Source organism: Rhinolophus ferrumequinum, chromosome 17 (genome assembly GCF_004115265.2).
Source record: "Rhinolophus ferrumequinum isolate MPI-CBG mRhiFer1 chromosome 17, mRhiFer1_v1.p, whole genome shotgun sequence".
NCBI lineage: Eukaryota > Metazoa > Chordata > Mammalia > Chiroptera > Rhinolophidae > Rhinolophus > Rhinolophus ferrumequinum.
This window is the reverse complement of record NC_046300.1, coordinates 60194256-60212843: the sequence shown is the minus strand read 5'-3', so window position 1 is coordinate 60212843 and position 18588 is coordinate 60194256. Positions and strand designations below refer to the sequence as shown.

The 18588-nt window shown below is 38.5% G+C and overlaps 1 protein-coding gene across 4 annotated transcripts in view; it reads right to left on the bottom strand.

Moving 5' to 3' along the window:
• Nucleotides 1–18588, bottom strand: part of SLC25A26 (solute carrier family 25 member 26) — a 148241-nt gene that overhangs the window by 6273 nt on the left and 123380 nt on the right. For all 4 annotated transcript variants that reach the window (XM_033131664.1, XM_033131665.1, XM_033131668.1 and 1 more), the window contains 3 exons: nt 7717–7786; nt 1510–1574; nt 312–385 (listed from right to left, as the gene is read on the bottom strand). In XM_033131664.1, the coding sequence (XP_032987555.1) occupies nt 312–385; nt 1510–1574; nt 7717–7786 (209 nt within the window). The remainder of the gene's footprint in view (nt 1–311; nt 386–1509; nt 1575–7716; nt 7787–18588) is intronic.

The following is an 18588-nucleotide window of genomic DNA, read 5'->3' as shown; positions in this document are numbered from 1 at the left end:
CATCCCTGCTTTATAGAAGCAGAAGCCTGCCTGTCCTCTCAATGCTGCAGCTGGGAAGCCAGCAAGCGCCACCTGCGTGGACGTCATCTACCATCCAGACGGACGAGGCTGGGAGTCACCTGGAGAGACTACCGAGCAACTCGATTGCGCAGTGATGTCACAAGCAAAATCAAACACGTTTTGTACAGTGTAAGTAGAGACCCCAATCAGGACACAAGCAGAAGAAAGGAAAGGTGTTGGCCTCGTGCCAGGCTCAAGGAGGACGAGCTGGTGGACAGAGGAAGACGGCGGAGCATTGCGACGGCTCTTACCCTGACAGCCCCTGCGTCCGCCAGACCCCGTGCAGGGCAGAGAGGACGTTCCCACTGGCAGTGCTGGAACCAGCCTGCATGAAAACACAAGAGAAAGCCATTATCTTACGAAACTCCCCGTGCACAGGTGGCCCTCAGATCTCCTCAGACGCACGGCTGCCTACCACCCTCATCTAGGACACAGTTTCCAACAGACGGGGGTGTTTCCCGGGAATCAGAGGCCCTTACATTCAAACCCACAGGCAAGCACTGATTTGGCCCAGGCCCATGGAAAGCTGCTTTTCTAGGTGTTTCATTATCAAACTAGGAGCACAGCTCACCCAGATAATTTACGTACAACTACTGAATAGGAAAAAGACTGAAAGCAGTATTAATTGTTCTGAGAAGAACGGGGAATAATCAGTATATACAGTACAATTATGAAACTAACTTAAGCAGCTAACAAACATTTAATAAAGAGTCCTATGTTCAATTTATTTCTTAATAATGTTTTATTTTGCAATTACAGTAGACATACAATATTATATTCGTTTCAGGTGTACAGCATAGTGATTAGACATTTATAGAACTTACAAAGTGCTCACATCATTAAGTCTAGTACCCACCTGGCACCACACATAGTTATTACAATATTATGGACCATATTCCCTATTCTGTACTTTCCATCCCCAGGACTATTTTGCAGCTACCAATTTGTATTCCAGATATGTTCTATGTGTGGAATTCTCCCAAGTCTCGGTCTAGCTTTTTTAAAAACAAATTTTCTTTGTAATAAAACACTTTTAACAATTCTGACACTGTCCTCATTCACCCAGCTGAGACCAAGTACAACCTAAGGTGATCTAAGGGCAGAGCCTCTGGTACAAAACAAGTGACCTCTCCGAGCCTCGGCCTTGTCACCAGGAAAAACAGACGATGTGAACGTGGTCTGAGCAGGCAGGGGCCCTCGCAGCCCTCCTAGCTTACATAAGGCCGTTGGAAATGAGGACGAAAAGGTCAAAGGCTGCAGACACTGGTCGCTGCGGTAACTACGGATATTGTTTGTTCCAAGTCCGTCTCATTAGTGGTTCAGCAAGCAGCACATGCTGGTATGACAGGGAAGTGTTCTCCATTTTTATTTCCTTTCTATGCAGATAAGCCCTGGTGCTAACAGACAGAAGCGTCTGTCATGTCTACATTGCGTCCTCTTCCCACTTACCTTTGCTAACATGATTCTTGTTTTCGCGACATCCAGAGGCGTGGTGACAGCAGCAGCAAACCCACCTGTGTGTATAAAAATACCCAAGACACAGCGAGGTATTGTTTACTGTATTCCATGGTATTTCATAATTTTCATTTTCTAATTCCTCATAACTCTGCCAACATCACTTTATCATTATGTCCACTTGACTGATTCAAGAATAGGACGCACACGCTCTACTGCTTCTGTAGTGACCTCGAACTGTACAGAAAAGAGGTAACAAGAGAATGCTTTACCTCCTCGGGTAAAAACAAGGCCCCACACATATCTTGCTCTCATGGAGCAGTGAACAAGCCTGAGTGGGTATCCACCGTGGGTGTGTGCCCACGGGCAGACCCCTCCTCTCAGCAGGAGGCTCGGGGCTACCCTGCCTTCTAGGGGCCCCCGTACTTTAATCACAACTCCAGAATGCTTTTATCGTTCTGCTCAGAGGCAAAATGGGCAAACAAACGTGTGTCACCGGGGAGATTTTGGTGTAAATGGCTGGACTCTCAAGGTAAAAACGTGAAAAGAGTAAAATGTTCTAAATTTCCAGGCTGCTGACAACAACGCCAGTTAGAGTAACAACATTTCTCAGCTCCTTTCTGCATCTTGTTAGAGTCGGTCTTGATTTAACAGGCATTCTTCCTTATGGCTTCCTTCCTACCTCATCTCCCATGCAGGACTGTAACTGCCAAACTGATTTTTAAAAACTCCACGCATTTTAAAGGGATCCATATCTATGGACAGAGGAATCAGAAGACTTTTTTGTTTTAAACAGAAACCACTGTATATGGCGCCAATATTTTACTTAATATGATACAAAAATGTATTTTAAACCTCAAGAGGCCCAAAGGAGGTAGAAATAATAAACCCAAAAGGGCTTTCTAAAGATTCCACATCCATGAGCTAGGGTGAAACAGGCAGCTTTGGAAGCGGGCTGAACAGAACACACGTGTGCGAAGGATGCTCCAGAAATAGCTCTGCGCTCCATCCAAGTTTCGTGGCATGTGGACAAGAAGGTCATTTGAGCTCTGCCAAACATCTTTCTAACTATGTTGCTGAAATAAGATCATTACACTGAACCTCCTCCATTTGGTAACATTATGACACTGACTTTTTGAAAGATGTACCCATTTATGCTGCTTTGTTCCATTTTTAGTGACCCACAAATGATACCCGCCTTAGGACTACAGAGTATCAACTAACATGAATGTTAGTCTCTTTTGTTTTAGCCACTTTTGTGTTATGAATATGTGAAACGTTTTCTCCAGATCCAAACATTGCCTGACTTGCTAAACTTCCAAGTATTTTAAAAATTTGTGGACCCAGTCCCAAAATCCTACTCTTTTAATATTTTTTAACCACGTAGTCTGTACTAAAGTGGTAAATATGCTTTTAATTATAGAAAAGGGTCCAGGAAGGCTTCACATCCATAAACATACATATAATATGTATAATTATATTATATACATATTACATATATATGTATATATAGACACGTACATACATATATTATATATATATATATATGTTTATGGGTTAAGGAAGGAAGAAAAAGGACAAAGGAAACAAAGGTAGTGAACCTGTACCATCCCAAGCCTCCCACCCCAAATCTTATATTCGGTTTTGTTTCCCTTGCTGGCTGCAGGGTCTGGCCGAAAGAACGCTTCTTTAGGTTCAGAAAGACCAAGGCTTACCTCCCTGCTCTACTGGTTGACTGGCCTTAGGTAAACTACTCATTCTCTAGGTGAAGACCCCCGTGAGACAGGTGTTCTTATTACCTCATGCTCTGGGTGGGGAAACCGCAGCTCCGAGAGCTGAAAGAACTCATAGGAGGTTTTACATGGTTTCGCACTGAGACTCGAACTTTTTTGTCTGACTCCACAACCTGAGCACCTGGCCACTGCGTCTTTGTGGCCTCAGTGTTTCATCTATAAAATGCAGATGGCAACACGACACTGGGATTACATGAGTCTGTGAGAAATGTCTAGGAGAGCGCCTGGCTCATACTAATGCTCAAAGTAATTAGCTCTTTTCTGGGTGGGTAGAGGTTATGTGTGATTTTTCTTCATGTCTCCAGCCCAGCGCACACAGTAGGTACTCAAAAATGCTTACTAAGTGCCCTGGACAAGTGTCTGTAGTTTTTACAAACTGAAGATTTCAACTTGTCCTCTAAAAGGGATGGGGAAGGGAAGCTCGAAGCTAATATTTGTGCTTAGTTTGTGTCTGGAACACTGAGACTATGCTGGTACTTTCATTGGTTACTAGATGTATCATTGGATGTTTCATTGGAAACTAGATGTATCTCATTTGCATAGGTATTACTGTTGCACTTTATAGACAACCTGCCCAGGGACACACAGAAAGTCACGTGTAGCTGGGCTCCAATAGTGCTCTTTCCCTACATAATCACTGTGATATGTTAAGACATTAAAATTTGTCCAACTATCAAAACTCAGAAGAGAATACACCATTTTTCCTATTTGAAAATGTTCACAATCTGTCCTAAACCAACTGAAAAAGACTTAAAAGTTGGCTGTCTGACCACTCAAGCTTTTATGAGTCACCTATGTTGAAAAGTACTTGCCTTCTAATCAATCTGCAAATCAAACTTAGTTTGGCTATTAGCGAAAGTGCCCCGTTCCTTTACTGTGGACACCTGCCCATGTCCTCTTAGAGATTTGCTCCATTTAAGTGACCTGAAGAAACGTTAAAGACAGAAACACAGATGTTTCAACCAGGTCCTAATTTTACTACCATGATGGAAACTGTATTTTATGGAAGGTACTAATAAATCAATTTAAATATCTTCAAATATCAAAGATTGCTTTGATTCACAGACCTCACGATGTTTTTTTAAAAGTCTGCAAGAAGCACTGTGAAGATCATGGAATAGAATAACTGGTATAACGAGACCGGGGCAGAGCACCTCTCCTTTCAGTTAAAATGTCATTCTTTTCTACATTGCACTTAAGGGAACTGTAAACTGCTGGTGATAAATACAGGGAACATGCTGAGCTATTAGCCAAGAAACAATTATTTCGTACAGCAACTATGGACTACTTCAGTGCTCAAATCACATGAAACAATTTTCTATGGGCTCCACTGCAGTTAGGCTTTTACTGAATGTTCGGTTAACTGCTTTCAAGGACCAGATCCAGGGGAAACTAGATGTCGTACGTGTCCTTGGGAAGCAAATGCTGATTTTTTATATTCTTTAGACAGAGGGCTACCTTCCTACTACGGGTCTGGAGCTGTCACCTCCCTTGTGCGGGGACAGCCGTGGGCGGTCCCACACTGCCATTCCCTGTCTCTCAGGTCTCCCTCCTCTGACTGGCCTGGGACGAAGAGCACCTCCGTGAACCTCTTTTGCACGATCTCTAAACAAGTGTCCGGACGGGTAGGGCTTCAGCAACAACAAATGTGGTTTTGTGTTTTAAAGATTGTTAGGCCTTCTCATTTGTACCCAGATAATCCTTTGCCCTATTCTAGAATTCCATAGGAAAATCTATCTATCTACCGATCTGTCCATATCTGTCCCTCTCCTCTCTTAGAGAATGCAAAGTCGTGTGTTATTACAAGAAACAGATCGAAGAACATTAGAACAGCAATCATCACTCTCATAGCAAATGTCATAATTACTTAGACTGAATTGTGGTTTTGTGTTTAGAAGTTAACTTGGAAGTGAGGAAAATGGCAAAGTCCTTTTTCCCCTACTTTAACCCCTGACCAGAAGCTAAAGAAATTTCTGAGCAGGACAAGCCATCAACACCTCGGATCTCAAGGGCCATTTTTGGGTGTTTGTACCAAGTAGTTTATAAAACAAGCATGGGCACAGAAGAGTGCCAAGGATGGCACAGAGAGTGTTCACCTACGATGACTGAACCCGTTTAGAAACTGGAAAAGCACGCAGGGACGAGAAATCGGGTTTCTGACGTAAGGGCCAGCTTTACCACTGCTTTCTGGCCATGCAAGGCTAGCGTCTGACAGAGCAGCGAGTAACCATCAGATCCAGGGGCCACCCAAATGGCAGGTCATTATTCTCTACAGTGTGTAACCCACAATGTTGCAAAATATCACTTTTCCACAATCTGGAATATTTTCAAATAATGTTTATCTTTCAGAAAGATTTTAAAGTAGTAGCCTAATTCCTGAGGATCAACATTTGTACCAACTAAAATTTCAAACCAAGAGGGACATAAACAAGGAATGTATTTATCTTTTGCTAAATACATGTGGATCTACTGACAATGGATTTTTGCAGACCTTGGGCAAACTCCTTCACTTATCAGAAACTCAGCTGAAAAAACATGATTGTCATAGAGACGATTGTGTATAGTAACTTTATTAATATTATTCTTTCAATGCAATTGAAATTACTGTGACGATAACAGCTTTTCATTTTTGAAAGAGTAATAATTCCTTTGTTATTGAAATAGTACTAATTCCATACATCTGTTCAGTTCTACCAATGTAATAGTCCTGTGACATACATTGTCTCACCTATCCCAGAAGTACTGTACTGTGAGCCCTTAAAGTAGGGGGTTGCTTCTGAGTTACAGGGAAGGCGCTGGTACCCAAGAAAGCCCCCAAGTCTCATTCCTTAGCTGGGGGCAGAACTGAGACGTGACCGCTCTGTGAGGCCAACCAGCTGAGCTGCACGAGATGCGTAACTCAGGGCAAAGCCCTTCCCTGCTCACATCCCAACTTCTCCACGGGCCCTGGAGCACGCGCCGTGTGCGGCACGCCTCAGTGGGCCACTTACTGACAGGGCCCGTGATCCAGTGGATGTCTGATAAAAAGCTTCTTTCTTTCCCCGCTTCTGACAAATCTAAGTGCTTAACGCCTATTACAAAGCATTATTCAGAAAAAGGAATTGTGATGGATGCAAATTTCCTTAATAGAAGCCACGCATTTGTAAGCAAATCTTTGAGGAGTAGGACCAGAGAATATATACTTATTTGAACACATGGCAGTTTTTTGGTATTGTTAACTTTAAAAAGTGGCCTTTCCTTACCCAAGATGACCACATGTCCCCAGGGCCCAGGAAGGAGTCAACAAGAATGCACATTTCATTTAGGGGGTAGGGGGTAAAGATGCCTGACCTCTGGAAAATGAATCGAGACCACCTACTCATTTAACACAGCTAATGACCGTGTCATGTGGAAACAATTACCTGTCATAATCAATCTGAGCAGGTTTTGTGTCTAGAGGCAAGATTCTTATTTCTGATGATCAGTTCTACAAGTCAAATGGGTCCAATTATTAATAAAGAATCCTGCAAAATGTATGTTTTCTGGTTTCCTAATCACTGCAACAAAATACCCAACCCAACAACCATTAAACAAATTGGAACATAATTCCTTTCTGATAAAGTTAACATCTAAACCTACATATCTATCGATTTACTGGCTTCCCATCTAAACTAGCAATTCACAAGTTTCTGGCATACCTCCCCTTCGATTTATTTCCACTGTAATTCTAACTCACCTTGATTCGCAACAATAAAATGTATTTCTCTCTCAGACTGTTAAACCTATCATTTATTAAATTCCGTAAAGCATCTGAGTTCTCATTGAAACCTCCCTGGAAAATTCCTATGACTTTAGTGATGGATGACACAATATTGCATATTGTCACTTTGCTCTGGGTTGAATGTCTAGAAAATGCCCAGATGTTTAGATCCCCATCCTTTCTACACAGACCCATTTAGCCTCCAGTAAGCTGGGGAGCAGCCTCTGTTCTCCTGACACTAGTTAATCTACGGTGCTGTCAAACATGTCACACGAGCCGTGAATCACTGCCTGCTGCAGAAATCGCTTAAACCCCCAAAGCACAGCTCACGGCAGACAGCTGCTCAGTCGGCCCTGCACCCACAACAAGTCTCTTCCCACAGAGGACTTTATAAATCATCTTTAAGATAATCCAAGGGCCTGAGTGAAGGCTTTAATAAAGATAAAAAGAAAACAAAAAATTTGTCAAAAACAAATTGGTTGTCTTTCAAGCAGACACCTTTTTAGCAGTTTCTTTTTTTCTAAGACACTTTCTTTTCTCAAACAACTAGTGGAACTCTCTTCATCTAAACAATCTGGAATTTCTAAAGAATGTTGTTTTTGCATAGTTAATATTTTCACATTTTTCTCCCCCTCTTGGTCTTTCCCAGTATCATATAATCCTTTGCACCTGCAAAAGCTCCACAGACTGCTGACTGCCAAGAATCCACCACGTGACGCTGCCTCCAGGACCAGAGGGCCTGTGTGGAAGGAGAAAGAAAAATACAAGTTATTAAATATTTGAATTTATCGGAACCTCCTGTGGCTTAGCTCTAGGGATGGGAACTTAAGTGAGAAGCTATTTTGGTGGCATTCCTCACTGATGACATAACTGATTTTCCCAAGGACTTCACTGCATTCTAAAATAAGTCACAGAAAGAAGGGTGATAGCTGCATTTGAGTGCTCAAAGGAAACAATTTCCAGGAAGTACGTATGATATACACATACAAACACACACATTTGTGTGTGTCATATGTGTGTAAATAAACATAAAACTACACCTTTAAGACAATGTAACATTTTAAATATTTCCCATATAATTCTGAACATATAAATACCACAATTCACAAATTAATCCAGAGCAGTGTATGCCAAATTCTTCAGTTCTGTTTTCAATTTTTACCACCCAGGTTGCATGTTTGAAGGATGCTAACTCTGTTAGTTAACTATCAATTTAAAATTTGTCCAAACATTTTTTTTTTGTACTGTCATGCAGTTAAGGATTTATACAAATAAATACCCATGCCAAGTTTCAAAGTAGACAAAATGATGGCAAGGGCATGGTGGCTTGCTCACCAAGAGTTTATGATCTAAGAGAAGACAGACACAGTCACATCCAATGGTGGGCAGTGCTCCGGCCAGGCCCTGGTCCAGTCTTGGAACATATACTAAAACCCACCATCCTCACAACAACCCTAAGAGCTGATACTCTCTGGTTATTACCACCTTTTACGCAGGCTTTCTAACAGCAGAGCCTGTAGTCTTCTTTTTTTTCTTTAGCTTTACTGAGGTATAAGTGATGTCCAATAAAGACACATATTTAAGTATGCCAGTTAAGTTTTGACATACACATGACACACACACGTGACATATACACACATGACATACATACACATGGCATATACACACGGCATATACACACATGACATATACATGCCATACACATGGCATATACATACATGACATACATGACATACATGGCGCACACACATGGCATGTACATACACATGACACATGACATGCACACAAATACACGACACACACGGCATGCATGCACGACACGACATACACACGACATACACACATGACATACATACACATGGCATATACATATACGACATACATATACATGACATACACGACATGCACACGACATGCATACACATGGCATGTACACACATGACGTATACATACACATGACATGTAAACACATGACATACACATACACATGAAATCATTGCACAATTAAGACAGTGAACAGATCCATCACCCCAAAAAGTTTTCTGTGTCCCTTTGTCATCTCTTTCCTGCCCTTCCTCACCACCCCCTAAACCATCTGATCTGCCACTCTAAATTAGTTTGCTTTATTTAGAATTTTATATAAACGAATTATGCATTCATTTTTTAAAACCTGATTCTTTCCTTCAGAATTTTTATGATTCATCCATGTTATTGTGGATGTCAATGGTTCGTTCATTTTTAATTGGTAAGTAATATGCCACTGTGTAGATATATCATCTATGTATTCACCTTTTGATGGACATTTGGGATTTTTCCAGTTTTGGGCTATTACAAATAAAGCTGCTATGAACATTTCTATACATGTCTTTATATGGACACATGCTTTCATTACTCTTGGAGAAATATCTAGGTATGAAATAGCTGGATTGCACTGTAGGTATATGTTTAACTTTTTAAGAAACTACCAAATTTTTCCAAAGCAGTTCTAAAATTTTACATTCTAACCAGTTCTCATTTCTCCACATCCTTCCAAAACACTTGGTATTGTCGGTATTTTCAAATTTCAATCATTCTAATAGGTGTGCAGTATTTCATTGTGCTTTACACTTGTATTTCCCTAAGGACTAACGATGTTGAGCTTTTCTTCATGCACTTTTTTCCATCTATGTATTTTCTTTGGTGAAGTGTCTGTCCAAATGTTTTGCACATTGATATTGGGTTATCTGTTTTCTTAATTATTGAGTTTTGAGAGTTATTTATATATTCTAAGTAAAAGTCATTTGAAATATTTTTTTCCTAGTCTGTGGCTTGTCTTTTCATTCTCTTAATAGTGTCTCTCAAACAACAAAAGTATTTAATTTTGATGAAGTGCAAATTATTCTTTTATGGATCTTGTTTTTGGTGACATATCCAAGAAATCTTTGCCTAACTCAGGCCACAAAGATTATTCACCTATGTTTTCTTCTAGAAATTTTATGTCCTTAGGTTTTACATTTAGGTCCACCATCCATTTTGTATTGATTTTTACATATACCGCAACGTATGGATTGAAGCTCTTTTGTTTTGTTTCTACATATGGATATTTAATTGTTCCAGCAATTGGAAAAGACCATCCTTTCTTCAATGAACTGCCTTCTCATTTTTGTCAAAAATCAATTGTCCATATATGTGTGGGTCTATTTCTGGATTCTCTATTCTGTTCTAATTTACATATCTATCTTGATACCAGTTCAATACTTTTGTTGTTGTTGTTGTTGGGGAGGGGGAACAGGACTTTTATTGGGGAACAGTGTGTACTTCCAGGACTTTTTTTTCCCCAAGTCAAGTTGTTGTCCTTTCAATCTTAGTTGTGGAGGGTGCTGTTCAGCTTCAAGTTGTTGTCCTTTCAGTCTTAGTTGTGGAGGGCGCAGCTCAGCTCCAGGTCCAGTTGCCGTTGCTAGTTGCAGGGGGAACAACCCACCATCCCTTGCTGGAGTCGGACCGGCAACCTTGTGGTTCCAACCAACTGAGCCATCCATCCCTTGAGGGACTCGAGAAATGGAACTGGCAACCTTGTGGTTGAGAGCCCACTGACCCATGTGGGAATCGAACCGGCAGCCTTCGGTGTTAGGAGCACGGAGCTCCAACCGCCTGAGACACTGGGCCGGCCCCCAATACTTTCTTGACTACTGTAGTTCTATAATAAATCTTGAGATGAGGTAGTACGAGTATATTAGTTCTCCAACACTGTTGTTTTTCAAAGTTGTTCTGACAATATTCTAGGTTCTTAGCACTTCCTTCTGAATTTTACAATCAGCTTATCAATTTCTACCAAACAGCCTACTGAGATTTTCATCTGAATTGCATTGAATCTATAGATCATTTTGGAGAGAATGAAGGTGTTAACAATATTGAGTTTCTGACCCATAAACAGTGTAATTCTCCACTACTTAAGCCTCCATTATTTTCTCTCAACAGTGTTTTGTAGTTTTTAGTACATAGGTCTTGCAGTTATAATATCAGATGTATCTCTAAGTACGTCTTTGCTTTGATACTATTGTAAATAGTACTGCTTGTTTTTTAATTTCAGCTTCTGAATGTTGCTAATATGTAGAAATTGTTAATTTTTGTATACTGATCTTGTTTCCTACAACCTTGCTAAACTTTCTATCTCTAATAGCTTCTTTGTAGATTCCATCAAATTTTCTATACCAATGATCATATCATCTATAAATAAAGACAGTTTTATTTCTTCCTTTCCAATTTGGATTATTTATTTCTTTTTCTTGCCTTACTGCACTGCGTAAGACCTCAAGCATAATGGTATGCACTGCAGTAATGATGACAAGTCTTAGAAAAAAGACCTCTTGAATATATTAATTAAAGTGGTTAGAATAGTGTAACGACCTACTGATGGCAGCATGACATTGTTAGGTATGATCAACTATATCACAACTGAAAGAAGAACAGTAAAGTTAGTAATTCCTACTCTCCATACTTCCCCACTGAAAATATACTTGCAAGGTTGAGAGGGTTGCTAGAGAAATGGAGATGTCATATTAATAAATCAAGACATATATAGGGCCCTGTTTGTCAACTTTCCTAACAACTTTTTAACGTTAATTTACTGGGTTTTTTTAATTGTATTTTTACCTTTTGACCCCCTTAACCCATTACTCCAGTCCCCCATCCCTGCCTCTGGCAGCCACCAATGTCTTCTCTGTTTATGAACTTGATTTTTCTTAAGAGTCCATATATAAGAGAGATCATGCAGTATTTGTCCTTCTCTGACTTATTTCACTTAGCATAATACCCTCGAGGTCCATCCATGTTGTCACAGATGGCGAGATTTTGTTCTTTTTAATGGCTGAATAATATTCCATTGTGTATATATGAGGGCTGACAATGAAGTTTGAGAACTCATCCTAGAAAAAGTGCTAAATACCTCGTTGCTGAATATCACTATAGTCACCTTCGAAGTACTCCCCTTGCGAAGCTGTGCACTGACACCAGTGCCTAGTCCACCTTTCAAATCAATTTTGGTACTTTTTCTGGAATGACCATCAGAGCTGTCATTGTATTACCCTTGATGTCCTGAATGTCATCAAAATGTCTTCCTTTCAATATTTCCTTTCTCTTTGGGTAAAGAAAGAAGTCATTGGGGTCCATATCAGGTGAGTAGGGAGGGTATTCCAATACAGTTATTTGTTTACTGGCTAAAAACTCCCTTGCAGACAGTACTGTGTGAGCTGGTGCATTGTCGTGATGCAAGAGCCTTGAATTGCTGGCGAAAACTTCAGGTCTTCTAACTTTTCCAAGCAGCCTTTTCAGCACTTCCAAATAGTAAACTTGATTAACTGTCCAGTTTCTCCAAATTCATAATTAATAATCCCTCCCTCTGATTTCAAAAAAGGTTAACAACACCAGTGCAACAAGTTCTTGAACTTAATTTTCCGATCTTATATACCACAATTGCTTTATCCATTCATCCACTGATGAACACTTAGGTTGTTTCCCTATCTTAGATATTGTAAATAATGCCGCAACAACACAGAGGTGCAGCTATCCTTTTGAGTTAGTTTTTGTTTCCTTTGTATAAATACCCAGAAGTGGAATTACTGGGTCATGAGATAGTTCTATTTTGAAGTTTTTGAGGACCCTCCATACTGTTTTCCTCAGTGGCTGCACCAATTTATGTTCTCACCAACAGTGCACAGGGTTCCCTTTTCTCTATATACTTACCAACACTTGTTATTTCTTGTCTTTTTGATAATAACCATTCTAACACGTGTGAGATGATATCTCATTGTGGTTTTGATTGTGATTTCCTTAATGATTAATGATGTTGAGCATCTTTTCATGGACATGTTGGCCAGCTGTATGTCTCCTTTGGAAATATGTCTATTCAGATTTTTTGCTCATTTTTTAATTGGATTATTTGGGATTTTGTTGTTGTTGCTATTGAGTTGTATAAGTTACGTATTTTGAATATTAGTCCCTTATCAGATAAGATTTTCAAATATTTTCTCCCACTTAGTAGGTTACCTTTTCATTTTATTGATGGTTTCCTGCACTGTGCAGAAGGTTTTTAGTCTATTGTAGTCTTACTTGTTTATTTTTGCTTTTGTTGCTTTTGCTTTTTGTGTCAAATTCAAAAAATCATCACCAAGACCTATGTCAAGGAGCTTACCACTTATGTTTCCTCTGGGAGTTTTACGGTTTTTGTTCTTACTTCAAGTCTTTTAATCCATTTTGAGTTAATTTTTGTATATGGTGTAAAATAGTGGTCAAATTTCATTCTTTTGCATGTGCTGTCCAATTTTCCCAACACCATTTATTGAAAAGACTGTCCTTTCCCCATTGTATATTCTTAGTTCCTTTGTCATAAATTAATTAACAATGTATCTGTGAGTTTATTTTTGGGCACTCTATTCTGTTCCATCAATCTATGTGTCTGCTTTTATACCCATACCGTACTGTTTTAATTACTACAGCTTTGTAATATAGTTTGAAATCAGGGAACACCTTTTCTTAAGAAGACACCTAGTTATGTGAACTTTAGATATATATAATAAAGTGTGGTGTCAGACTCTAATATTTTCGTTTACCTAACTGATGAAGACGGTTACTTGAAAAGTGTATTTATTAAATTCACTGGACTAAGAGTGCAGCTAAGAAATAGATATTTATAACTTTACTTATGGAACTAGATAAGCTAACAAAAGGTTTTTTTAAAAAAAAGAACAGCTTTCTAAAGACAGTCTTGTCATTAAGTGTAGTATGTGGTATTTCTTTAGTAAATGCACTAAAGGGTGTATATTATCAGGCTAATGCCAGTTTTAACACTATTACTTACTTTGCTGATCCTTTAGAAAAGAAATGTGAAACATAAACTGGACTTTTGATAATGACTGAAGGTCATCCTCTGTCAATGTACTTATATCTTCAAGGGTTCCAAAGAGCGAAAGTTTGCTCAAATAGACTTAAAATATTAATAATGCTGAGTTTATAAGCAACCATGAAGAACAAATAACAAGATGTGAACGACATGTCATACAAGAGGAAACAATCAATGATGTTATATAATTCATAAATTCAATATTTACTGAGTACCTTCTAGGTGTCAGGCACTGTAGAGTCAGGGGGGAAAAAAACAGTAGTCCCTAGGTCTAATATTTGATGGGTTACAGTGGGAACAGAAGAGGATTATAACAGACAGAAAAGAGGTGATGGAGAAAGCTTCACAGAGGTGCCTGATGCAATCCAGGAGAAAAAAAATTTGGTTACCAGGGGAAAAACAACACGTAATCAAAATAGACTCCATGGCTGAAGACACAGTTTAAAAATGGAATCTCCATAGATAAGCATAACTTTCCATGCTCACCTGGCCAGAATAATTTAGAAAGAACATATAAAGAAATCATTTTATATTTGAAAAGGATAATAGTAAATATCTAAATATCTCTAGAACCAAAAGGTTTAGAATCAAGTGAGAAACCTCACTGGCAAACACAGAGCACGATAAAAATAGCGATTATATCAGCAACCACAATAAACACATCCAGAACTTACTACGTTTAGGCACTAAACATTTTGTATACAATGACTTTTGTAATCCTAACCCTGATCTTCTGAGTTATGTGCCATCTTACTCTCATTTCATAGACAAGGGAGTTGAGGCTCAGAGAAGTTAAGTAACTTGCCAAAGTTTGAGCAGGTAGTTAATAGCAGAACTGGGGACTGAATAAGACCATCTGGTACAGAGTATAAACACACTTAGATTTGGACTACAGGTTATAGTTGCCTCGATAGCAAATAGAATGAAATTTATAAGACACTTTACTTCTACATACAGATCATAGTTTTTAATGGAATATTATTAAAATACCCAAGTGAATGAATAAACTATGCCAATGCCCAAAACAACTTGCTTTAAATAATATGAGTTTGTAATTTTTTTTCTTTTAAATGAGGAATTTTCTGAACACAGACACTTTGGGGAAAAAATATTGAGACCAAGCAAAAAAGATGAGTGTTCTTTACAAATGATTCATTTGGGAGCAACTTTAAATCCATTAAAACACCACCACCAATAACAACAAGAGTCTGACTGGTGAAAAGTACTGATCCGAGCGATGCACATGTTTTGAAATCACACATCTGCTTACGTCTGTGGAGGGACTGGGGGATTGAGAGCAACAAGAAACCGGCTGGAAAGGCAGGGAAACTTCCTCACTAGAACTGTCAATATTATTGTGCATGACTTTCAAATAATTCAAGAATAGACTGGAAAATGGAATAAAAACACAGTGTAGGCAACAGTATAAGTGATTACTATTGACAATAGTAGTTACCACTTGCTAAGTAGCTAGCAGGTTCCAGGCACTATGCTAAAGATTTTACATTTCTCACTTAATGTGGGGACGTGTGTGTTCTCATCCACAAACACAGGTGTGGGCAGGTGCTAAGAGATGTGAAGTAACTCCCCTGAGGTCACACACCGAGTATTTGGGAGAGCTGAAGCTGGTTATTCAGTTCCCCCAAAGCCATGTGTCTTGTAGACAGAACAGTACATACACAACATTGTAAGACTGTTCACTACCATACACAGCTCAGTTTCCACTGGAGTTACATTATAATATGCATGTTATTAAAGAAAATATTTTGATGTCAATAAAAGTTGTTTAAATAATGTGGGTTTGTAATGGAGGATTTTTTTAAGGGTCTATCTGAACACCAGAAAATTTTAAATTGCCATAATTTCTCAAATAACCATTTCCATTGCCAAAGAGGTCTAATGATCATTCCTGTAAAAGGCAGATAAATGACTCGGGGGCCCGGAGGTGAGGGGCAGAAAGTGAGTCCAAATGTGAAGAAGAATCATATGGTGGAGGCTGTGCACCAAAATAAATAAGAATAAAAAGCAGGTGGTCATTTTAACTTATTTATTCCAATTCAATGTTCTGTGTCCTTTCTACTTTCAAATAAAAAATGAAATTTCCAGATGAATCCATGCATGTGTGTTTATATCTCAGGTTAACAAGAAATTTCAAGTTTAAGTAATGAGACTGGCAGTCAGACATGTTCTTAATTTCGCCTCTGTGTTATTTTTCCTTCTGTTTTTCTTTTGATTAGGAATGTCAACTAGTAAGTGACAAGAGACCAAGACAAGCATAGCAGAACTGCAAGATTCAAGCATGACAGGAGCAGTCACGGGGCCCACTGCCCTATCCTCAGCCCCTGCCTGCCTGGTGTCTGGTTCATAGCTTAGTCTCTAGGGCTTTTCTTCAGTTTTCTTAACATTGGTTGATTGGAAAATATTTCTGAGAACTTATTAGAAAATTTCATTTCGAAATAATGTTAGACTTACAGAAAAGTTGCAAAAATAGTACAGTCCCCATCTACCTTTATCCAGCTTTCCCTAATGTTGACATGTTCTAGAACCATAATACAATTACCAAAACAGATTAAAATAGGTACAATACTACTAAGATACAGACCTTAATTGATTTTCAACATACACATTCTTTTAAACCTTTAAGGTATGTAATTTTTAATCATTCGCCTGTTTTTTTTTTCAATTATATTTCTACTGTCCATGAGACTATTCTGAGAAATCATGAATATTTAGTGGTATCACCACAAAAACAATCAGGATGTTCTAGTTTCCCAAGTGATTCTTCACTCATCTTTCAGGCCTGTCCGAGAAGAACAGCATGATGCAATCTGGCTGTCCCCGCCCCCGCCCCGGGGGAACAGCAATTAGCCCCAGTATTCACTCACAGGATAAGGCGAACACCTGGCAAGATACTGTGAAACAGAACAGCTACATACAAGTCAGAGTCTGGATCAGGCATTTCTATTAAAGTCAAACACAAAGAAAAGGCTTTGCTTTTGGTTCTTACTTCAAAAACCCCACCCAAATATCCACTATTGCCTTATGAATGAATAACAAATTGAAAACAAGTGTTCTGGCTTTAGTTCAGGAAAACTTAAAATCAGGACTTCTTCAGCTGTTGTATTCAAAAGTAGTTATGTGTTTCCCATTTTGCAAGATTATGAAATACCAAATGCTTTTTTTGGTACAAGGATAGGTATGTGTACAGAATCATCTACTCAATTCCAAATTAATAACATCAGATGATAATTTATTTGAGACAACAGAAAGAAATCCCCCATGTAGGTGTCACTGCTGTCAACCTACTGACATAATTTTATAACACATCAAAGACAGCAGACAATTTCATGCAAATGCTCTCCAGACTAGTAAGATCCAGCTCCTGTGTAGCTTCTGCACATATACTGTAAAAACAAAGCTTCATCTCCCTAATGTTTTATAGTCAATTAAGTGAACGATCTCTCTGTAAAGTATTCATATACTAACATGTCTGAAAAAAAGATTTCCGAAGCAAAGTTTTAAACCAAAGAGAATATAAAATATAATTCGGAACCACAATTAAGCTTTTACCTTTGACATACAGTGGCTCTTGCAATATAATCAAGTGGCTAAAACAGACTTCTCCTATAGAATTAGTTTCCATAATTAAAATTGGATATACCTAACTGATAACTACAGATCATTTAAAATACACAGGCGAATTTTGGTTATAAAGGCAACTGGACTGAAACTATCCTGAGATGTATAAATACCACCAACTCTGTGTGGGTTGATTTGTACCTTTTTTTTTTTTTTTTGGTTAAATTATATTTTGCTTGGTTGCGACATTTAGATACTTGCCTTCTAGATAAGTAAGGTGGTAAAGATAATAAGAATCTGTAAGAAAGTCTTTAATGAATGACGGTGCTGGTAATTAAAGGAAAGACATTTCATTTATCATTCTTGAGCAAAAGCAAATGCTGAGTTTGCTTAGTCATGTTTAGGTTTTATAGTTAGAAATAATATTTTGGGTTATGTACGGTTACGTCTTACTGGAGAGGTATTTATTCTGATAAGGGATTCTCTGAGCTTCATGGATCCGTATGTCTTCTTAGTTTGGGGTAGAGACAAGACGTCCCATTCATGTTAACAATGTCTAAATATATCACTGAGTAACATTTACAGAAAACCAGATTATTCTAACTGACGCTTATGATGTTGACTGTGAATCAGCACAAAAAGCATACCTGGCTTGCTATGTTTAAATGCTGAACCATCTTTTAAAGAGATTTTTATTTTAAAAATGGTTAAAATGAAAGATGAGGGACTTAACACTGACAAACCCCATTTCTGTAGAAAGAGGTACACTGACAAGCCTCTATTCTCAACAGTCTTATGAAATAATGTATGTGGAGACCCTGAACAATGAGCATCTTCTAAGTTACTATTATTTTGTTTATATTACTAAAGGTATGGGAGAACTTTGTTGTGGGCCCTGGGTGGCGAGAGACATTTTAACTATTAATAAAATAAGAATCAATAATAATAAACAAGTTATTTACTCTTCAACTTGAATAAAAACATAGTTTTCATAAAGTACTGGCTGTTTAAAAGGTTTACAAAATGTAAATGAAAAATCTAAGTAATTACCATGTTTCCCCGAAAATAAGACCTAGCTCCACTAA